At 47.9% G+C, this 14,164-nt stretch overlaps 1 protein-coding gene across 1 annotated transcript in view; it reads left to right on the forward strand.

Annotated features, from left to right (window-relative positions):
• SLC6A12 (solute carrier family 6 member 12) overlaps positions 1–7,723 on the forward strand; it is a 76,134-nt gene extending 68,411 nt beyond the window's left edge. The window contains exon 16 of the mRNA XM_075006364.1: positions 6,723–7,723. Coding sequence (XP_074862465.1) covers positions 6,723–6,887 — 165 coding nt within the window. The 3' untranslated portion in view covers positions 6,888–7,723. The remainder of the gene's footprint in view (positions 1–6,722) is intronic.
• Positions 7,724–14,164: the final 6,441 nt, after the last annotated feature.

Below are 14,164 nucleotides of genomic sequence, written 5' to 3' on the forward strand. Positions count from 1 at the left end.
CCCTGGCCTGCGTGTATGGGAGGATGTGGAGTAGCAGTCATGGGTGAGGGATCAGCTGATGTCCCATTGTGACTCTGTCACCAGCATCTGCTGGGACATGCTTGCCCAGCTCACCACCACCCTACACCCACCTGCCTTCCTGCAAGGCACCCTGGACCGCAGCCTGCTCCCCTGGACGAAGACCATGCCCCCCCCCGCCCCCTGTGCTCCCCATGTCCCCCAGTTCCCCACCCTGATCTCCCCCACCAACCCAGCCCCTGCCCCAGTGCCTGCTCATCCATACCTCCCCTGGTTCTGGCCCCAACCCAGCCCCAATGGCAGCCCCGAACCCACAGTGGGAGGGGATCTTGAGGCCAATGCTGCTTGGGGTCCCGCTCCCCCTTGGGTTTACATCCCCTCTCCACCATGTTCTGAGGCCCCCCCAACCCCGTCCCAAGCCCCACCCTGTGTCCGAGTTGAAAGGCCTACCACCACCCCACAGTCCCAGCCACCACCACCCCACAGTCCCAGCCACCACCACCCCAACATTTTGTAAATAGTTTTCACAGTAAACCCAGTTAGTGTTCACCACACGAGTGTCTGCCTTTGTTGTACAAGGTTTGGGGGTGGGGATGGGCTAGGGCTGTGGGCCCAAGGCACCCCCTAGGGCGCCCTAGGGAGGGTTACTGGGGTCCTTGGAAGAAGCTCTCCCTCAGGGCCTCCCCAAGCCACACTCTGTCCCAATAGGCCTGGTGGATGGTGGCTGTGCTCGGATGCTCATAGGCTTGCCCCTCCTGGCCAGTGTCCACCCTCACACCCCAGGAGGAAGGCTTCCCCCTTCCCCTCTGTGATATTGGGCAGGATAGAACAAGCTCCCGCAAGCTTGGGGATGTTGCACTCCCTTATGTCGAGGCAGGTCATCAAGCACCTGAACTGAGCCTTGAGGTGGCTGAAGGCACACTCGGCCTGCATCATGGCACAGGTCAGGCGCTCATTGAATTTTTTCCTGCTGGGGTCCAGCTGTCTGGTATTGGCTTCATCAGCTATGGCATGAGGGGTAGGCCACATCCCCCATGATGCAGACTGGCATCTGTACATCCCCCACTGCCAGCTCATGGTCAGGGGATGAATGTGCCCACCTTCAGCTTCCTGCAAGGCTAGAACTGTGGAACACACAGGCATCAGGCTTCCTGCTTGACCACCTGACGTAAATGTCAGTGAACTATCCATGGTGGTTGATGAAGGCCTGCAGCACCAGGGAGACGTAGCCCTTCCTGTAGATGAACTTGGCTGTGTGATGTTCTGGGATGTGGACTGGGGTGTGGGTCCCCCTTGATGGATTTGATGCAGTTTGGGAACCCCAGGACAGCAAGTCCAACCACAACCTGGCCAAGGTCTCCCAAACAGAGTACTCTCCGCAGCAGGATCGAGTCGATAGCCATCATGACCTACAGGCTGTGTCTACACGTGCCCCAAACTTTGAAATGGCCATGCAAATGGCCATTTCGAAGTTTACTAATGAAGCGCTGAAATGCATATTCAGCGCTTCATTAGCATGCGGGCGGCAGCCGCGCTTCGAAATTGACGCTTCTTGCCGCCGCGCGGTGCGTCCAAACGGGGCTCCTTTTCGAAAGGACGCCGCCTACTTTGAAGTCCCCTTATTCCCATGAGCTCATGGGAATAAGGGGACTTCGAAGTAGGCGGGGCCCTTTCGAAAAGGAGCCCCGTCTGGATGCGCCGCGCGGCGGCAAGAAGCGTCAATTTCGAAGCGCGGCTGCCGCCCGCATGCTAATGAAGCGCTGAATATGCATTTCAGCGCTTCATTAGTAAACTTCGAAATGGCCATTTGCATGGCCATTTCGAAGTTTGGGGCACGTGTAGACACAGCCACAGAGGGAGGTGAGCGAAAACGCAGGACAGGAACTGTGGGAGGGAGGGCTTGGGCCCTTAGAGGAGTCCCAATTCCCCTCCTGTCCGTTACTACACGGGCCTCCGGGAGGTGTCCCTGTGAGCCTGCCCCAGCCCCAGCAGCAGGGCTGTGTGAGGACAGGATGCCATGATCCCCCCCCTCTGCCCCCGAGACAAGGGCTTCCCCCTCCCGCGCTCCACCCCCAACTCTGCTTCCCAAGGGTCCCCCTTTAGTGGGACACACACCCCCATTGCACAGATTGCAGCCCGAGTGTGTTACCTCTATGAGGAGGGCCCCTCACCAAACTGGGCGCCCACTGACCAGTAGCTGTTGGGGTGGCGAACTTCCAGAGGGCACCTGCAACCCAATTCTCCAGGGGGATGGTGGGCTGCAGCTGGGTATCGCGTCTCCAGAGGGCAGGGGCGAGCCAGGCACAGAGCTCCAAGAAGGTTGCCTTCTGCATGCAGAAGTTTTGGAGCCACCACTGGTCATCCCACTGCACCATGACCAGCTGGTCCCATCAGTCCAAACTGGTGTGGTGCCTCCAGAGCTGCCTGTGCACAGTGAGGGGGAGGGGCGGGTGCAGGTGTGTAGCTCCAGCAACCAGGACAATGATCCCAAAGACCGGGGATGAAGACAGGGTTGACTTTGCTGAAGAATAGGAAGACAGCTGCCAGAAAGTTCAGCACAAGCCACAGCATGTCCCTGTGGGGCCATTGCAATGCCAGGGCAGCTCCAGCTGCATCACACCCAGGGACCAGCTGTGTCACCCACAGATCAGGGCAAACACGGTGGGCACAGTGAGAACTTTTTTAGTCCCGTGCAGGAGTAGGAAAGGCTGCAGCAGGGGTAGAGAACTGCTGTCTGGAGGGGTCCCTTTAAGTGCGCATCTATGCAGAGGGCCCCAGCACTGACTCTCAGTGGGAGCTGGTGACCTGCAACCCTGGCTGACATGGTTCTGGGTGGCTGTTTCGCTAAGAAAGTGGCCAAGCTGTCTGTCCACTCTTTGTCGGGAGAGCTGATCGCTCTTTCGATGCACCTTGGTGTCTGGACACGCTCTGTTTGCCGTTTTGTCGCAAGATATCTTCCGATACAAACTTCTGTTGACAAAGGCCTGCAGTCTAGACACAGCTGTAGAGAACTGGGATGTCAATTGTTTAGATCCTAGAGAAAACCTTTTAGGATCCTCTTTCTTATGTGCCTCCTGCTTTATTTTTCATCATTCTGTCGGATGATGCTTGTCCAGCTAACCTTTTAGTTTCCTTCTCTCTGTCCATATATTTCCTGTAAGAATAGCTCTTTTACTGCTGTCTTGCTCTTGTTGAATTCTCTTTATTATTTTTTCCTGTCTTTGACTAGCTTCCATGTGCTCAGGTGGATCTGGAGTTCTTTCTTAGATATTTCTCAGCTCCCCACCCTCGTCCTGGCTTTATTCTCACTTGCTCTTTCAAAATAACTGCCCCTTGTTTTCCTGCGTCATTCATCTGTGTCTCTCATGCTTTAAATCTGTTGCTAAGTTGCAGCTTGAAACGTGCCTTCTCTATTGGATCTATTAACTTTCTACTCTCTCACAAATCTTCCACCTGGAGTGGGTCTTATTTTCTTTAGTTTTATTTTGATTGTCCTTCTTGCAAGATGGTGATCATTTAGGCATATCTCCATATATATGTTTATCTCATAGAGCTGGAGCAGACCTTCAGACATTATCAAGTCCAGTCCCCTGCCGTCACAGCAGGACCTATCACCCTCCTTGACATGTTTTTTTTCTACATCTCTTTTACCTCAAACAGCCCCCTCAAGGACTGAGCTCACAAGCCTGGGTTTAAGCAGGCCAATGCACAAACCACGGAGCTATCCCTCTTCTAGTGCTCAGGTACAGGCCAGTGTCCAGCAGTGATTTTCTTTAGCACCCACCCTAACTAATGGCACCAGGAGCAAGCTGTTTCTGGATAAAGCCATGGTTTCATCTCCATTCTGGTTGGTCTTTCCTGCTGAAAATACACAGATGGCATAGGACACAGAATTCAAAAAACATTTGCAGTTATCATTCTGTTCTGTTAGGCTATGTCTGCCCATAATGTGTTCAGATCCAGTATTATGATCACCAACCTGTGCATTTCTATAAAATCCATGAAATCACAAACCTGTGCATTTAGATCTCCCACAGAGGTAACGGTATAGTTATTGACCTCATCAATGATGCTCTGCAGCCTTTCCTAGAAACAATCTTTGACTTGTTCATCACAATCACTTCCTGGGTGCGTAGTACTCAGCAAGTGTAACTTTTGTGTGCTTTGTCACAAGGCAACCTGTCCATATTCTGGAATTTACAAAAACCCATTCCTTCAGTGCTTGCTAAACTTATACCTTCCTAATGTTTATCATCCTTTCTTCAACCATGCCTCCCAATAATAATTATATGAGCTCAGTCCACCTCATCTTGGCCAGTACAAGTATTCTTAGGTCAAAGATGTTCATTTCTCTGATAACTTGTGTTCACCTACGTGTGCTTTGAAGTGATCCGACATTCCAGTTCTTGACTTCGCTTTAGCAGTGAAGATACACCATTTCAGATCATGAATTTGCTTGCAGATTTGATTTCCTGCGTGGCAGCTGGCTTTGCTGGTTGATCAGTCATATCTTGTCTTATGTCCAGTACATCCCAGCTTTCATCAGTTGATACTTATATTTACAAAAGTGTAAGAGAATCATCTTGCCTCTGAATTCTTTCTGTAATAGAGAGCATGTCTGCGAGACCCAAGGGACACCCCTTAGTTTGTCTCATACCATTCAACATCTTTGTCTTACTCTATCAGGAGATCTATGCTTGTGGGCTCTCAGGGTACTTGGAGCACACAAAAATATGCACCACATCAAGGTGCAGTCCCAGGGGAAATTATAACTGTCCCCACACTGGCTGGGTTATTATTGTGGTAATGATGCCAATATAATTAAAGCGGTATAATCTGTGTGTGAACAAGACATCAGCTACTCATGTACAGCACAACTAGCTTACACAGCCAAAAGGCATTAAATTATCTGGTGGTACCAGTAAATGGGGCTTTTGTGCCTTAACATCCTCATCTGTAAAATGGGGACATTACCCACCTCTGGTAAGCCTTTAGAGCACCATAGCCAAATGTTTCCAGTAGGTGCCAAGTATTTTATTATTATGTTAGCCCTAATTAGCAGGGTGCTCAAGTGGCTGATTTATCTCAGCATGGGTGAGGGTTTTTTGCTTACCTATTACTTTATATCATGTTAGATATAATTTCAATTGACTTTTTAGCTGCATCTTTATAAAGAAACTTCCAGAGACATGGTTTGGAAGCTCAGGTAGAGATCTGTGACTAAAGTGGCTTATATTCTGCCAAATTCTCTCCTTCCCCCAAAAGAAAAACCCACAATAAATATTTGTTCTGATTTTGAAATGTAGTCTCCTTCTCTGTGCTTGTGTCTCTATTTCATTCCCTACCTGTGAATATTGTAAGAAATGAATGCACTGGCAGCAATGCTCCAAGGAAGAGCATACTGTATTCAAGTGAATATTGCACTGCATGCACGGCCATCCAATTTCAAACAGGCAATTGTGGCTAATCACCCCTGCGGGTTGACTCCTAGAGTTCCACTGGGCCTATCAGGAAGCACAAACATTGTCACCTTATGTGTCCAGTTAAAAACAGCTCAGCTTCCAAACGTGGAATCACAAACAAGCCACAGGCCAAGAACTGTTCCAAAAGTGATTGGACAAATGTTTTTGAATAAATGAGAGAAAACCATAGGCTGTTGGCAGGCAATTCACAAACAGAGAGAGCATCAAAAGTAGGTCTATGAACGAGTCAGTTGCTCGGCCCTGTTCATGATACGGCCGGCGAGTGTGTGACCAGATGAGTGGTTTGAGCTGAGCCAGACTGTCTGAGTGGAAAGATGCAGGTAGCTATGAATATCAATGTGTGTTAGAGAAATGTTTTGATGCCTGCTGCGTTTGTGGAAACCACCGAGAAATGCTTCTTTGTGGTTGTGCCAGGTCATTCAGCTTCTTGGGAGGATACTTGGTGTGAGATGAATGCTAGAAAGACAGAAGGGTTCAGGATCTACAAGCATATGCATCCCCCTCTATAGAGCTGCTCTGTGGGTAGGTGTGTGCAGTGGGACAACAATATTACCTAGCCTCTTCCAGCCACGGACTGCAAAGCTCGTCTCAGCCTCTAATGCCAGAGCCTCCCTAGATCCCAGTAAGGAGGGCAGTGTTTGTAACCCTCTTCTACAGTTAATGACACAGGTACAAAGAGCTGAAGATTCTGATTTCTCTGTTGGTTTGAATGGCACCTGTGACTGAACATCACTACTGTATTATCAGCCCTCAGAAATGGATGACTTCAGGTGAGCCACAACTCCCACTGAAGTCAGCACTGGTGTGTCTACTCGGCACCACCGAAAACTTACATCATAAGGGGCTTGTCCGAGACTCCAGGAGATTTGAGACAGAACCAGAACTAGACCCCATGTGTATTGATTCCCACTCCTGTGCCTTAAAAAGAAGACCAGCTCTCTGCCTGTAAATACATCTCCCGTGAGCCTTGTGCCACATGTGACCCCAAATGTAAATAAACAGCAACCTTGGGGGCCTGGGGATTGAATAATCACGGCCATCAAGTGGCTAAAGATCACAAAAATGTGTGCGTGTGCGTGAGAAGACAGAGGGATGGAAGGGAGAGGATTAGCTCTCCAGAATGCCTTTGCCCCGAGCAATTATTGCGGATTGTTATTGGGTGTCAGTTTGTTTATCAGCTTAATTAACAGAAGCTCCATCTGTCTGCTGATCTCTCTGCAGAGGCTACAGCAACTCACTTCGCCAGCCCAGGACTTGCCTCAGCCGAAGAAGAAGCTCCCTGCTGGCATGTCTGAACCATCGAAGAGCCCCAACTCAGAAGACAGGATCTCAGCCCCATCCGCCAACCAAGTGCTTTTAACTACAGAGAAGGAAACCCACTTGTGAAGCACCCAGGAAAGGGTTTTGCCTTTGCATTCTGGAGCGATTCCCCCTTTCTTTTCTGAGATGGCTTCTTTTCTCACCTAGGACAGTGCATTCTCCCCTGCGCACCTGGGATGGAGATGCATTCTAGGTGTTGAGTCAGTGACCCTGGGACATCTGTCTCCCTCCCCACCTTTACCTGGCAACTAGTTATATAGGCAGCAGTTATTGGGACAGCAGTTCTTTTGAAACCCCTGGGACTGTTCTTCCCTTTTTCATAGGAAAGAGCAACATGGCTTCGCCAGAGGCTCTTTAGAGCCCTGACATTGAAAAAATAAAATAATGGAAAAAATAAAATAATGGAAAAAAGAAACTGCACAGACGAGAGAGCTGCAGAAGTAAAGTCAGAAAGGCAAAGGCGTGTGAGTAACAGGAACAAGTTTGGAGGCTGATGGAAAGTGCCAGGGTAGGTCTCCTACACAGCAGGGAGAGCTACCCAATCATATAAGAAAGAGGCTGCAGCGTTGAGTAGCTACATTGGCTGCAGCTGCCACTCAGAGGCCGCACCTTTGAGCTGTCTAGAGGAATTAATAGAGATGCTGGTAGGCCTGGTTCCCTGCAGTACTGCACTTTGTGGCACAGTTTTCACTAGAGCAAGTAATACTGTATCAGAATGGCAACCTTCTACCTCACTTCAGATTGGTGTGAGTGACAGCACAAAGTGCGACCTGGCCCAACAGCTGAGCACCTGCAGGCACATAGGTCATGAGTAGTAAGGCAACGAAGAGCCAAGATGAGGTAACCAGAGAAAAGGAATGCCTATGTACCTTCATTTCTTTCTTTCTCAGGATAATGCCTGATGGGAATGCAAGGGACTGGAGGTATTTCCACCTGAATAAGACATTGCATGCAGTTTCACATGCCAGTCTCCTGTGGAGACTGTGAATCCAAATAAAACATCTATAAACCGAAATGCCAAAAACTACACTGCTGTATCTTAAAACTACACAGTTGAAAACAGATCAAGCCAAAGTTAAGGACCCATCAGCAGCATTACCACAGCTCCTTGGCGCACATATTAGGAGGAAGACTGTGAGACACAATAGCAGCCTATTAAACTGAGGTACACAAAACAGAAAAAGAAGTGCAAATACCACACCGTGTGGGACTGGGTCTCCATCGCACTTCACTTTGTGGTGCGTCTGTGCTACACTTCGGAACAAGGCTCACAGCCTGAGGGGAGATACCTGGAGGTGGTGGGTCTGACGCCAGAGCACTAAAAATAGCAGTGTGGCCATTGCCGCGCTGGTGGAGGCTCACCCTAGCCAACCAAGCTTGGATTGTGCTTCTTTCTCATATAAGCTTGGCTGGCCAGCCTGAACTTTCATCTGTGTAGTGACATCCACACTGCTGAGTTTAGTTTGGGTGACCATATCTCCCTGTCCCTGGGTAGGTGCTTGGCAGTGAATATGCCTTGTGTGCATGTCAGAAAGTCACAGGGAAACATTTTATGAGATGGCAGGGATGTCAGCCAGGACTCCAAACCCACTTATATGACAAAAAAGAAATAGTCTGGTCCTCAACCAGGCCCTTGCCTGCCACCGCTCTAGCCATCACCTCCCAAATGGTTTTTCATTCTCCCCGAAATAGAACATTTCCTTCTAATCCTGAAAAGTAAAGAGACACTTGGAACTTGCAGTTTAATGAGGAGCCAGGTCTTGACATGCACATGTGTTACTTAAAAAGACCAGTCCCTTGCGAGCCCCATCCACATCCTGTTTCTGTCCCTGGCCCCGCTGTCAGTTTCTCCCTTTCCCCCCACAACCACAAGCTTGAAGGCTTCCCCAGTTTTACCACTCCCATTTTTTTTGTTGTTATTTCATCCTCTTCCACTCCTACCCCAGTGTTTGCTCAGCCTGTGATCACATTTTAAAACTTCAGCTATCTTGTCCACACGAGGATTTCACTTATGTGTGAGTTACCATTGTCAGCTAAAAATGGTGCAAAATTACCTTGTTGCCTTGGGAAAACAAGGCATAGGCGTTTGCTTGGAAGTAGCTATTCACATGGCCATGATTCTACTGGATTTTATTTTATACAGGTTCTTATATCCTGGCCACTACCCCAGTATCTGAGCATCTTCCAGCAATGCATTAGCAACTGTGACGAACACCTATCACATGTTACTTGTTGGCTTTGACTTCTGTCAAAGTTAGACTCAAGACTCACAATTTGTCAGACCACTCTGTTTATTAGCAAAGCTGCTCTGCTAGTACATTTAGAAAAGTGAGTTCCCTCCTAGGGCTCAGGTCTCTTAATTTATACAGATCAAGAAGGCAAGTTAATAGACAAAGGAAAAAAAGGAAAAAAACAGACACCCACCCACCCCATATAGTCCCTGAGACCAGTCACGTACCTTCATTTCCATATCACCCTTAGCAATCCCCTGCCAATGACTCCCTGGTTACCTTAATTAATTACTGTCTAGCACCTACTGCTCTGGTTTCTGCTTTCCCAGGCGCACCTGGCTCCATCCAAACCCACCCTACATTCCTACACACAGTATCAACATAACTTCCCCTTCTTGAGCTCAGAAGTAACATTGTATCATAGTGTGATTTAATTTCTTTTTACAATGTAACTCTTTTATGTACAATGTCACATCTTATACTTCACACTTCTCTAACCCTGTCAAATCCCCAGTGCAGAGGAGAAATGAATCATTCCCTGACTCCCAAGTCTGGGCTGAAGCATAAAGTGGCAGGGAATTATATCTGCTTCTGTAGAAAAAGTTAGTCAGTTTCCAGAGCTGTCAGCTGTCAGTGCAATGGGTGAGCATGCTACTAAGTAGGTTCAGTTTGGTCGTGTTCCCGTGGTCATGCTATACGAGTAGCTCACACAAGATTTTAGCTTTCACAATGAAATTTGAATGCTGCTATGCTTCCTTGAAAATGCCCATTGCCCTGTCATTGGTTTCTTCTAAGGGTTACCTCTTCTTTCAGTGGTCCCAAACCTGTGCAATGCAACAAGTTTAGGTTGATATAAATGATCTTAAACTGACCTATTCGTACCCGTGTCTACACTCAGATTTGTCTCTGGCTGATGTAAGTGAAACCACCTCCCACAACAACATGCAGCCATGGTTGCCCTGCTGAGGTGTAAGTACTATGTGACCTGTGCCAACACTCGCAGTCCCCCAGCAACTGAACCCAGACAACCAGACTGGTGCCACACGCTAGACACAATCATAACAGGAGTAGCCAAGAGAGAGGATGAATCTCCTGGGCCTGTAGAAAGACGAGGTTGTGTAAGCACAGCTATGGATCAGCCATAGGGCCCTGGACATCTGTAACCAGGTTGCACAGGGGGTGAAGGGGCATGATAAGGATCAGCAGCAGAGCCACATGAGAGCAAAGGAACTTTGCCATGAATACCGAAAGGCCAAGGACGGCAGTTAGAGAGCCTCTTTGGGGAGTCTCGCCTTGGCTGTGCCCCATTCACCCTTCTCGCCCCATGTCAGTGAAGCCCCAAGACTCCCTGACCTGCCCTTCCCATGTCTGAAGGTGTGAGAGAACCTCCCCTCACACACACACCCCTTCCTGGAGGACCCCCATGCCAGTGGCACCTCCCATGCCCACCCCACACATTAAGCCATCTTAGGAACAAATTTTTGATACGTCCCATATTAGTTCTGAGGTTGCTGAGGCAACAGTAGGCGCTACTCAGCTTTCTGAGTTCATCAGTAATCTACCCTTGAGTCCTTGATGATCCTGAGAAACTGAATAGCACATACTGGCTCCCTAGCTGTCCCAGAACCTGCATGGTGCATCATAATTCAAAAACTCTCCCCCAGAACCCTGCAACTGGGAGTCTCCCTGGGGTATTATACTCACTGCCTAGGAAGGAGGCCAAAAATACCCATAAAGCTGCTGCTTCTTTTAATGAACTGCACCTCATACTTGGCATAGACCTCACCAGAGACCTGTAGACTACTGTGGATAACTTGGAGGAGTCGCACAGAGCTCCCAGCCATGAAAAGGGAGGTAAAGGAGGACATAGACTTATCAGGGAACTTCAGCAAGGCTGTGAACCAGAACTTGTTTGAGACTCCATCACAGAAGACAGTCCTGCCAAGTAAATATGCATGAGCCTGATGATGAGAAGTAGAATTCAGATAAGTGTGTATATGCATTTTCCCTCGCAGTCTTTAAATTTAAAGACGGCACCCAGCTCATCCACAAATTAACACAGCTACTGGAGACATAGATGAGATGATATATTTTCATTGGACCATCTGCTGATGAAAAGTACAAGCATTCAAGCTACACAGGGGTGCTCTTTGGGTATAGGGAAGGAAAGTTGAGTGCATGAGCTAAATACAATTTGGAACAGATTGTTAAGTAAAAGGGGTAACACAAGTTGTAGGAGGCCACTTGAAAAGAGTGAGCAATTGAGGGTTACATTATTATGCATAAGGGTTTGAAGTGGGCAATTAAGTGTTAGCAAGCAGTGGGGTGTGTAACAAATTGCTGTAATGAGCCATAAAACTGGTGCCCCTGTTGAGTCCTTGGTTTTAAGTATTTAACAAAATTATGAATTTAATTCCCAGGCTAGACTTTTCAGGGTGTTGCACAGGTTTCCTTTTGGGAAGCAAAGAGTACTAGTAAATGTCAATCAAGCTTCACATAATTCCTAGGAGCGCTAAAATATCATCTTATTTATAAAAGTACAGCAAACAACAGACAGTTCCTAACAACACCTAAGCTCCAGACCAGGGAACACCGCAAGAGAGAACAGTACTGTGAATGACCCCTAAAGTGCTCATTCAAAGCGTCTCTCAGATGTATAGTTTCATGTTGTGCTCTTCAAATGGCCCTTGTGCCAGGTTATTCAGAGTCAGTCATGCCATCTCCTCATTGGTAGTAGCCTCCTCAACCCCTGCCTCGCAGATATTATGCAGGATGCAGCAGGCATCTGTAACTATGGAGGTGTTGTGATGCTATATAAAAGGTTGGGGACCATTTATGATATTATTGATATCATTGTTGCTTTATGGCAATAAATCTTTTACAAAGTAGCTCATGTAAGCTATGAATGGAAAAGTTACAGTTTGTCAAGTATGGTTATCCTGGCTAAAACCATATACCATCGCTGCATCTGACTGTATGAGTGAGTGGAGGGGGGCAAGTGGGGGTGGAGCAGGGGCAGAAAGAAGTGGTGTGGAGGTGGTGCATAGAGGGTTGGGGAAAGAATGGAATGGGGGTGTGGCAGAGCAGGGGGTGAGAAGAAGTGGGGCTGGGGTGGAGCCTGGGATTTGCCCCGGCACCGTGCACACTCAGACATAGCCTTGTGTATAACCATAGAAAAGTAGCATTTTTGCTATACTGTATGCCAAGGTGGGTAGGTGCCAATGCAGGGCTATGTGTGCCATTCTACACATGGTCATGACAATACCTCCCTTTGTGGCTTTCCCAGGTCCAGAATGGTTTCCCCCTGACCAGTAGCAATCTGGCATTGCATGCTATCTAGAGTGTGATTGACACTTGCTTCTCCTATGTCAGCGCAGCTCTCATTCTGGTGTCCCTGGGTAAGCCGGCACAGCACACGGGTGCAGGTATGGGGCTTCCTGCTTCTGTAAGAGTTGGTGGACAGCAAAAAAGTGCCACATGGGTTTGTGGGACTGAAAAAAAAAAGCACAAAAATTATGGGAGCTGCATGGCATTATGGAAAGGAGAATAGTGCATCATGGTAACTTGACCAGCCACTCCTGAGCAACTCATTTCTATCCAAGGATGCATTGAAAAAATTCCCAAGAGACAGTACACATGTCACCTACCTATCATTTACTGGCCTGTGCATCAACAACAAGCACTCTCAGTGAGTGCATGCAGTGCTGCCAAGTATGCACGTGCCTGAGAGATATACTGACTATATTGGCTTTATAGAGTCAGCAAGGCCCTAGTCCCACTTCTATAAAATGTGAAAATAATGCTTAACCTCATGGGGGGGAGGGGGCTCAGACAATGCTTCAAAGCCTGTGGGCTTGCTATTACTCCATTGGCTTCAGTGGTGCAAGATGATAGCAATGGCCATACGGGATCAAAGGCAGGTTCACGTAGCGTGTCTCAGACAGTGGCCAGCACCAGATGATTTGCAGGTAGTTATGAAAGAACCTGTTCCTGACAGCTTGTTTCTTCTTAAACCCTTGAGTTAGTGGTTGCTTTAGTCCCTGAATCATGAAGGTTTATATCCATACCGGACCTTTTAAAAAAACTCTTTTACATTTGTACATCCATATATGATGTGACAGTGACTGTTCTGTTTCTCTAAATATCTCAGCTTGTTCGGAAACCTGTTAAACTCTCAACCCCCTATATTGTGTGGCGGTGAGATCCATGGGATAAAAATGCAAGATGTAGGAAGTGTTTCCTATGAAAAGTTAAGAAGGTGTGCCCTGTTTTAGCTTCCTTATAGCCTCCTTGTTTAGCTAGGGCAGTGCTACAGAAGCCTTGGAGCGTGTCCCTCTTGTGTAGAGGTAGCATAAATGGACAAAAGCAAGAGTTCTGCCAGTGTGGGAACACCCCCTTCTCTAAATGACAATGGCCGGGCCAACAGAAGTGCTCCTTTGTCAACACAGCAGTTTCTACCCTTGGAGGCTTTGCTGGCTAATTTGCTAGGCTGTGGGTTTGTTCACACACTTGACCAACACAGCTGCAAAGAGTGTGCAGCCAGGCTCTGGGGTTTTTTTGGGGGGTGGGAGAAAGGGGTGGGGGAGTTTATACCAATGTACGATCAGAAGTCAAAGATGCTAAAAGGTCAAGATACAGCCCACTCTGAGATACTAATTGGAATGGCTGATGTTAATTTGCAAGGCATCTTTCACATAACAATCCCCGTAGTGCATGACTAACTTTACACTGGAGCCATCACTCAGGTGGAACACAGCAGATGTTCAGTAATATGAAACCACACTGCACAGTGTTCAGATAATGAAGGGAGGCATAGTGCTTCCTGCAATTCCTGCAAGGGGAAGCCAGGGAGAGAGAATCTAATTTCCTAACTGGAATCAGATCAGATCACTGGGGCTTAATTCCTGAACTCTTGAATCATAGAATTATAGAACACTAGAACTGGAAGGGACCTCAAGAGGCCATCGAGTCCAGTTCCCTGCCCTTTTGGCAGGACCATCCCTGATAGGCATCCATCTAACCTGTTCTTAAATATTTCCAGCAATGGAGATTCTACAACCTCCCTAGGTAACTTATTCCAGTGTTTAACCACCCTGACAGTTAGGAAGTTTT

The sequence above is a fragment of the Carettochelys insculpta genome, chromosome 1 (genome assembly GCF_033958435.1).
Source record: "Carettochelys insculpta isolate YL-2023 chromosome 1, ASM3395843v1, whole genome shotgun sequence".
Classification (NCBI taxonomy): Eukaryota; Metazoa; Chordata; order Testudines; family Carettochelyidae; genus Carettochelys; species Carettochelys insculpta.